An 8,669-nucleotide genomic window follows, 5' to 3' on the forward strand; every position below is an offset into this window, starting at 1 on the left:
TGACCACGCCGCCTAGCGGGCCCACTTGCATAATATACACACGTTCTGGTGACGTTGTAGTGACTTTCCATGTGTACGGAAGTTGATAGCATGAAATCTCTAAAGCTGTATGTAGTCAGGTCTGGTCATACGATCCACCAGAAAAGACAAATGGCACAAAAATTAGTACAGATTCATACTTCATAACGCACTTACTGTCCGTATCTGTGAGTCTGCTCCTTTTCACGGTGCAGTTTCTGGAGAAGCCTTGTCACAAGCCTCAAAGGAAGAGGGCTAGCTAGCTAGCTGTACGATGAGTTCCCAAGATATGTTGAAGAATGCCTCCACTCTCGCGTCATACAATGTCTTGCTTCAGGTAAAGTAGCTAGCTATTATAATTAGCTATGCCAAACTCCTTTTTTTCACTTGATAACAATAGTGTCCTTGATAAAATTCCTTATATCCACTCCCTCAGAGTAGCATGTGGAGGACATACTTTTAAGTTAGTTGTAGTGAAATATCCTTTTATGTAGCAATTTTTTCTATTTTATATATTCTATTTTCTAGCAGTTGTTGATACGATTATCTAGCCAATATGCGTTATGCTGTATTTGTCACATGCGCCGAATACAACAGTGAAATGCCTACTTACATGCCCTTAACAAACAATGCAGTTTTAAGAGCGAAAATACGTGAAATAAAAGTAACAAATAATTAAAGAGCAACAGTAAAATGACAGTAACGAGTTTGGTATCGGTACAGAGTCAATGTGCGATCGGTTAGCACCGGTTAGTCGAGATAATTGAGGTTATATGTACATCCGTCTCGCTGAGGGAGACTGAGCCTCTTCTGAGCGCAGAGGACCAGAAGTGGGCATCTATTAGCTCAGTGCGCAGCGGCCCACTCCATTGGCTACAAAGGTAGGAAACATCAGGACTGGTTCGATGACACCATCACAACCTTACTGGACAATATGCACAGGGCTACTCTCAACAGCCCCACATCTGTTACCCTTCGCAAGCAATGGCGCAAACAACCTTGCGTGCTCTGCAGAACAAATGGTGGACGATAAGTCACAGGAAATCCACATTTCTACCAATCAACTAAAGCACATTTATTTTTTATGTAACCTTTATTTAACTAGGCAAGTCAGTTAAGAACAAATTCTTATTTACAATGACGGCCTACCCCGGCCACACCCTAACCCAGACGACGCTGGGTCAATTGTGCGCCACCCTATAGGACTCCCAATCACGGCCGGTTGTGATACAGCCTGGAATCGAACCAGGGTCTGTAGTGACGCCTCTAACACTGAGATGCAGTGACTTACACCACTGCGCCGCTCGGGAACCGGGCCCTAGAAGTTGGCCCTAGAAGTCGCTCCATCTATGGCCCAAGAAGTCGCTCCATCACTCCCATGAAAACAGCTGATGGTCTGACTCTCTTGAAGGACTAAAACTAGATCCTGATGAAGTGGGCTGACCACTTTGACGCACTACTCAATCAGCACTTTCCTACAGGCCTTCCTAGAGGTGTTATCAGCTATACGTTCCCTCAAGAACAACAAGACTCCTGGCGCTGACAGCATCCCGGCAGAGCTACTTAAGAAGGGAGGTTACTTCTGCACCAGAATGCTCCACCAGTACATCGCTGAGGTTTGGGACCATGAGATCGTCCCTCAACAGTGGCGGGATGCAAACATTGTCACCATCTATAAGAACAAGGGTGACAAGTCCATCTGCGGCAACAGCCTGGGGATATCCCTTCTGGCTGTTGCCGGCAAGGTCCTGGCCACGGTGATGCTCACAGGCTGGCGAACAACATCACAGAGGAACTGCTGCCGGAGTGTGGATTCAGAAAGAACAGGAGTATGGTTGACATGATATTCATGGCACAGCAACTTCAGGAGAAGTGCCGTGAACAACATTAGGACCTTTTCATGGCCTTTGTCGACCTCTTCAAGGCCTTCGACACTGTGAGCAGGGAACTACTATGGGGCATTCTACTCAAATTTGGCTGTCCAGACATATTTATCAACATCCTTTGCCAGTTCCATGATGGGATGATGGCTCGGGTGGCCATAGGAGGCCAGGAGTCCGTGCACTTTGGTTTGAGGCAGGGGTGTGTGCTGGCACCAGTACTCTTTAACATCTTCCTCCTATGTGTCACCCAGCTTCTCCACAAGCTTGAGGACAGCAGCGGGTTGCGGTGGACTTCAGGCTGGATGGAAACCTATTCAACAACAGGAGGCTCCAAGCAACCACCAAGGTTTTGATGGAGTGGTTTCTTGAACTGCAGTGTGCTGATGACTGTGCTCTTGTGGTCCACACTCCGTAAGACCTTCAGTCCATCCTTGTAGCGGCTGTGAGGGTCTATAGTAGGATGGGACTGTCTCTCAACACCACCAAGACAGAGGTGGTCTGCCAATGGAGATCCAGCCCTCCACCCACCATGACTGTCTTCACCATTGAACACAAATCACTGGCAATAGTCCCGTCCTTCAAATACCTGGGCAGCATCCTTTCGGAGGACTGCAGCATCGACCTCAAAATTCAAAATAGGATCAAGCAAGCATCAGCTGCCTTCGGGAAACTCAGACGCAAGGTTTTCCAAAACAGGGATCTCCACCTCCACACCAAAGTCGCCATCTATTAAGCCGTCTGCATCACCACACTCCTTTACAACTGTGAAGCCTGGGCCACTTACAGTCGCCACAACAAGCAGCTAAAGTGATCCCACATAAGATGCCTGCAGGGCATCCTGGGAATCATCTGGTGCAACAGTGTGGCTCATACAGATATACTAAGACCAACTGCAAGAGTATGGAGGCCATGGTCACCCAACACCGACTGCAAGAGTATGGAGGCCATGGTCACCCAACACCGACTGCAAGAGTATGGAGGCCGTGGTCCCCCAACACCAACTGCAAGAGTATGGAGGCCATGGTCACCCAACACCGACTGCAAGAGTATGGAGGCCGTGGTCCCCCAACACCAACTGCAAGAGTATGGAGGCCGTGGTCCCCCAACACCAACTGCAAGAGTATGGAGGCCATGGTCCTCCAACACCGACTGCAAGAGTATGGAGGCCGTGGTCCCCCAACACCGACTGCAAGAGTATGGAGGCCATGGTCCTCCAACACCAACTGCGCTCGCTTGGGTATGTCATTAGAATGTTTCAGGAGCGCTTGCCGCAGAACATCCTGGCCGGTGGTCTGCAGGGGGCAGATTAAGTTCTACAAGGACCAGCTGAAAACGTTGCTGAAGAAATGCAACATCAAACCCACAGACCTAGAGGATGCTGCAGCCAACCGTTCCACCTTGTGGCAGTTCTGCCAGAGTGAGGATCAGAGGTGGGAGGAGGAGAGGAGCACAAAGAGACAGCAAAATCATCTCAGGAGACATACAACCATGCCTGCCCCTCAAACACAGACTGCATATGCCCCACCTGCAATACAGTTTGTGGATTTCGGATTGGACGCTACAGTCACCAAAGAATTCACCATTAACTCAGAAGTGGAAGTTGTCATCGGATACGATGGGCTACCATAAGCAAGTGTGTGTTTGTTGTCCTAAGGCATAAAATATTAAAGTGGCAGAAAGAGATCTAAGTTACAGAGCAATCTCTATTCCACGTGAGATAATCATGATGATGACATTTCTATCCATTGCATATCTATCTATGTGCCTACTGAATAAGTTCCTGGTTATTTTTAGGTCATGTTTCGTGTGCTCACCTTTTTGCTGAACGCATTCACGCTGCGCTTTGTGTCCAAAGAGCTGATTGGCGTTGTCAACGTCAGGTAAGATTGTTTTACGCTGTGGCAATTCCATGGTAACAGAGTGATGCTGGGATTCAGTTTTTCACTTTAAAATGTATGCCAAACAAAAAATTATGATAGCAAAGTTAAACAAACTGTACAACTCTATGCACAAGGATGACTTTGAGCAATTTCCACAGAATATTTTACAAAAACATTTACTTGAAGAACAGTGCAGAAGCAAAGTTTAGGGAGTTGTGTGGTTTGTTTAACTTTGCAATCATTGGTTTCGGTTTGATGTACATTTTAAAGTGGAAAGTGTCTCAGCATCAGTCTGTTACTGTGGAATTGCCTTCTGTATAACATTACACCTGCTGCAATATGAGCTGTCCAAGCCTGCAGTTAAACAAAAACTAACACCACTACATACTGTATGTGCACGTGTGTGTGTGTGCATGTGTACGCACATGTGTGTTCGTGTATGCAGGTTGACACTGCTGTACTCCACGCTGGTCTTCTTGTCCAGAGAGGCCTTCAGGAGAGCCTGTTTGAGTGGCGGAACAGATCACAACTGGAGACAAGTCATCAACCTGCTCTGGCTGACGTGAGTGGGACTATAGGGGAGCAGCTGCACCACAGTGTTGGCTCTGGTCAGAACATATACAGTTGAGTCTTTCATCGGCACTATCTGCATAACAAATGATTGTGTGTGTGCCATCCTCCCAGGTTGCCACTGGGTGTACTATGGGCATCTCTCCTTGTGTGTGTGTGGCTGTGGCTCCTGGAGGTTCCGGATCCCCTGACTATCCCCCACTACGGCCCCGCTGTGGGGCTCTTTGCCCTGGCCGCACTGCAGGAGCTGCTGGCTGAGCCTCTCTGGGTCCTGGCTCAGGCCCACATGTTTGTCAGGCTGAAGGTGGTTGCTGAGAGCCTGGCCATGGTGGCTAAGTGTGTTCTGACAGTGGTGCTGGTGGTCTCTGCTCCTCAGTGGGGGCTCTACATATTCTCTGCTGCTCAGGTACATACGTACGCAGCCCCATCCCTTATACAAAGGATCTTATGTTTGTCTATTTAGCTCAAGCGTTTACCCACCTTTTGCAGAAAAAAATGCATTGAAAGTATAGGCAGCATTGCTTAATTCACCACAATCAGCGTTAACCACTTGTTTTTGTTTTTTTTACCACTACATCACTGGTTACAAGGGAGTATGGTTAGAGGGCTGTGTGCATAGAAGGTATTGTCAAAAAGATGAAGTGGTCATGGAGTAAGGTTGTGTTAGTAAATATGAATCTATATAGGAGAGATGGTATTGCATGCAACCCTCATAAATCACTGTGGACGAGTATCTACTTAGCTAACTGTTATACTGGCCTGTCCTTCATAGCTGGTGTACACAGGGTTCCTGGTGCTGTGCTACTTTGTCTACTTCCTGCGTTTCCTGGGCTCTGGGGAGGCCAACAGGAAGTACTTTCCCCTGCAGTGTGTGGCAGACCTGCTGCCCTCCAGTGTTGAAGGAGAGGTAACATTCACCACAACAGCACTAACCGTCACTCACCACATACACTCCTCACTGAGCTAGTATACAGTATACTCGAAAGCAATTGGTTGTATTAACTGACAAATCAATGATAAATTGATTGTTTGGCTCATTCATTCATATACTATGTCAGGTCACAACTGTGTGTGCTATGTCATCCCGTTGTGTGTGTGTCTGTAGCCTGTGATTGACTGGACGTTGGCCAGGCTGACGTGGAGCTTCTTCAAGCAATCCTTTCTGAAGCAGATCCTGACGGAGGGAGAGCGTTATGTCATGACCTTCCTCAATGTGCTGAGCTTCGGGGAGCAGGGCGTGTACGACATCGTCAACAACCTGGGCTCAATGGTTGCCCGTTTCATCTTCCTGCCCATCGAGGAGAGCTTCTACGTCTTCTTTGCCAAAGTCCTGGAGAGGGGGCGGGACGTCAGGCAGCAGAAACAGGTCAGAGGGCAGAGTCAGCCAATAAATACCAGTCACTCATTTCACCATTTGTCAGTGGCCAATGACAAATAAAGTTGTCTGACACACACATTATAGCTCATGCAGGTGCATTGATGCCACTTGCTGGTTGGTCTGCAGGAGGAGGTTGCCATAGCAGCTGAAGTTCTGGAGTGTCTGCTGAAGCTGGTGCTTGTGATTGGTCTGATCATCACAGTGTTTGGTTACGCCTACTCCCACCTGGCTCTGGACATCTATGGGGGATCTCTACTGAGCAGTGGTGCAGGTGAGTCAACTAACCAAATTAATCAATTAATTAAGTGAGTCAACCACCATAGTCAACTGAATCACTGGAGTTATAGAGAGATAAAGGAACTTATTCAGCAATGATTGGAATAATCTAATTCCTCAAGCTACTGGTTTTATGTGAGTGGTTGTGTGTAATGATATTTGTGTTATATTGAAGGGCCCAGTCTGTTGCGATGCTACAGCTCCTATGTGCTCCTACTGGCCATTAATGGAATAACTGAGTGCTTTGTCTTTGCTGCCATGAGCAAGGAAGAGGTTGACAGGTGAGAAAAGGCAGGCACACACAGACACACACACACACAGTGTGTATCATGTTGTTTACGTTGTCCTCGTCTGTCCCCAGGTATAACCTGGTGATGTTGGCTCTGTCTATCTCCTTCCTGCTCCTGTCTTACATGCTGACGTGGTGGGCAGGGGGCATTGGCTTCATCCTGGCTAACTGTCTGAACATGGGCCTGCGTATCCTTCACAGCCTGTTCTACATCCACCGCTACTTCCTGTTAAGCCAGTGGACGCCTCTGCGCGGCCTGAGGCCCTCCCCTCTTCTGCTGCTAGCTCTGGCTCTCAGTGCAGTCCTCACTGCTCTCTCTGAGGTACCACACTATAACTGTTCTCCTCACAGCTTTACTGGACACGCCAGAGGAGGCTGGTGGGAGGAGCTATACGAAGACAGGCTCATTGTAATGGCTGTAATGGAATAAATGGAGCTGAGTCAAACATGTGGTTTCCATTATTTCTGATGTGTTTGACACCATTCCATTAATTACATTCCAGCCATTACAATGAGCCCATCCTCCTATAGCTCCTCCAACCAACCTCCTCTGATTCATCCCACATACTGTATACACCAATCACATTACATGTGAACCAATTACATGTGAACCAATTACATCCAATCACATATCAGCCAATCACACTTAAGTCTGTCTCTGACGTTTAATGAAACAGTTATTGTTTCTACCTTACAATCATAGAAATGGGAGTTAGTATACAAACTATATATTTATTCTTCTCAAATAATCAGAGATAATAGTGAGACAGATTGTCTCATCTGTCTATGTATTTATTTACCATAGAATCCGATTTCCTATCTGTCTGTACTCTGCTGTTTCAGGGTGTGTTCTGTTGTGACGGAGGATGGTTACTAAGGCTGGTTCACATCGCCGTGGGAGCCGGGTGTCTACTGGGTGTACTTGTCACTGTCCTTCTCACAGAGACAAAACTTGTTCAGTTTGTTCGGACTCAGCTCTTACCTCGCTATGGGAAGAAACACACCTAAACCTGCCCAGCAGAGGAGTAACCTGCCAACTATAATGAGAGAGAGAGAGACAGGATAATCCGAATGGCAGAAGGATACATAGATCTGAACACAGTGACTTGGAGGGGAATGTGGAAACAGCTGCAATCCTAAGTGACCCTGTCATGGACTGAGGGTGAAGTTGGAATGAGCAGCTCACTGGCCAAAAATGTGTGTGTGTGTGTGTGTGTGTGTGTGTGTGTGTGTACACAGTAAGGTCTAAAAATATTGGCAACATTGATAAAGATGAGCAAAAAACACTGTATAAAATAAATACATACAAATACTAACCTATATTGTATGCTCAAATTTTGGGGAAATTATATTATTATATACTTTATTATATACTAATACAATTGCTCAGAGAAAGAGATTTAAGAGTAATGTTTGTTTTTTCTCAAAAAGATAGTGGTCAATACTCCAGCACCCCTTGCGAGGATAATGGCACTGAGCCTTTTCCTAAAATGTTTTATGAGATTGGAGAACACATTGGGAGGAATCTTAGACCATTCCTCCATACAGAATCTTTCCATATCCTTGATATCCTTCATCTGCTGTTATGGACTGCCCTCTTCAATTAAAACCACAGGTTTTCAATGGGGTTCAAGTCTGGAGACTGAGATGGTCATTTCAAAATGTTGATTTTTGTGGTCAATTAACAACAAAAAAATGTGGATTTTAATGTGTGCTTGGGGTTATTGTCTTGCAGGAAAATCCACTTGCAGCCAAGTTTCAGCTAAATTGTCCTGGTACTGGGTAAAGTTCATGATGCCGTTGGGGCCCCAGGACCAGTGGAAGCAAAATAACCCCATATCATCAATGATCCACCACCATATTTTACACACTTTTACTGCATATGCATCTGTCTTTTGACACCAAACCCAGCACTGGTGTGCATGGCCAAATAACTCTATTTTCAGCTCATCTGACCATAGCACTTGTTCCAGTCCAAATATGTTTAGCAAACTCCAGGCAGACATGAAAATAGAGCTCTTTTTGTGTGTACAGTATGAGCAAGCACTGAAAACACTGTTTCACCTGCACATTGTTGATTTTTAAAATGTAAACTGCTTGAGAGTGGTAGGCTATTTTGTAACCAAATTAGGTTTTGATAAATAAAAACAGGTGGATTTTGACAAATTGTTATTTGTAGCCTATGCCAGATTAAATACACTGTATTAGGGAAATTTGTCCCATATCATTGTATAAAAAAACATTGCTAATTTACTCTGCATGGCAGCGAATATTGTCTAGTATCAATCAATCATTGAAATTTAATGGAAGGAATTGCGTCGAGTTTCCCGCCAACCCACATCCATCCTTTTGTGCTTCTCGTGATGTTGTTGCCA

General features: G+C 45.9%; 1 protein-coding gene across 1 annotated transcript; it reads left to right on the forward strand.

The window, feature by feature from the left end:
* Positions 1-23: 23 nt before the first annotated feature.
* rft1 (RFT1 homolog) lies at positions 24-8,460 on the forward strand. Its single transcript, XM_021609957.3, has 10 exons — positions 24-355; positions 3,696-3,781; positions 4,227-4,343; positions 4,466-4,757; positions 5,124-5,258; positions 5,457-5,717; positions 5,856-6,000; positions 6,181-6,286; positions 6,367-6,616; positions 7,138-8,460. Exons 1-10 carry the CDS (start codon positions 293-295, stop codon positions 7,300-7,302), a joined length of 1,620 nt encoding a protein of 539 aa, XP_021465632.1. The 5' UTR covers positions 24-292; the 3' UTR covers positions 7,303-8,460.
* The last annotated feature ends 209 nt before the right edge of the window (positions 8,461-8,669 follow it).

This window comes from Oncorhynchus mykiss, chromosome 7 (assembly GCF_057628025.1).
Source record: "Oncorhynchus mykiss isolate SJ-2025 chromosome 7, ASM5762802v1, whole genome shotgun sequence".
In the NCBI taxonomy this organism is placed as follows: domain Eukaryota; kingdom Metazoa; phylum Chordata; class Actinopteri; order Salmoniformes; family Salmonidae; genus Oncorhynchus; species Oncorhynchus mykiss.

Bases quoted from the DNA above. Each gene is read 5' to 3' on its own strand.
- rft1 (XM_021609957.3), top strand. From the start codon at position 293: ATGAGTTCCCAAGATATGTTGAAGAATGCCTCCACTCTCGCGTCATAC. The intron at 3,782-4,226 runs GTAAGATTGTTT...TCGTGTATGCAG, and splicing joins ATTGGCGTTGTCAACGTCAG to GTTGACACTGCTGTACTCCA. The intron at 5,259-5,456 runs GTAACATTCACC...GTGTGTCTGTAG, and splicing joins CCTCCAGTGTTGAAGGAGAG to CCTGTGATTGACTGGACGTT.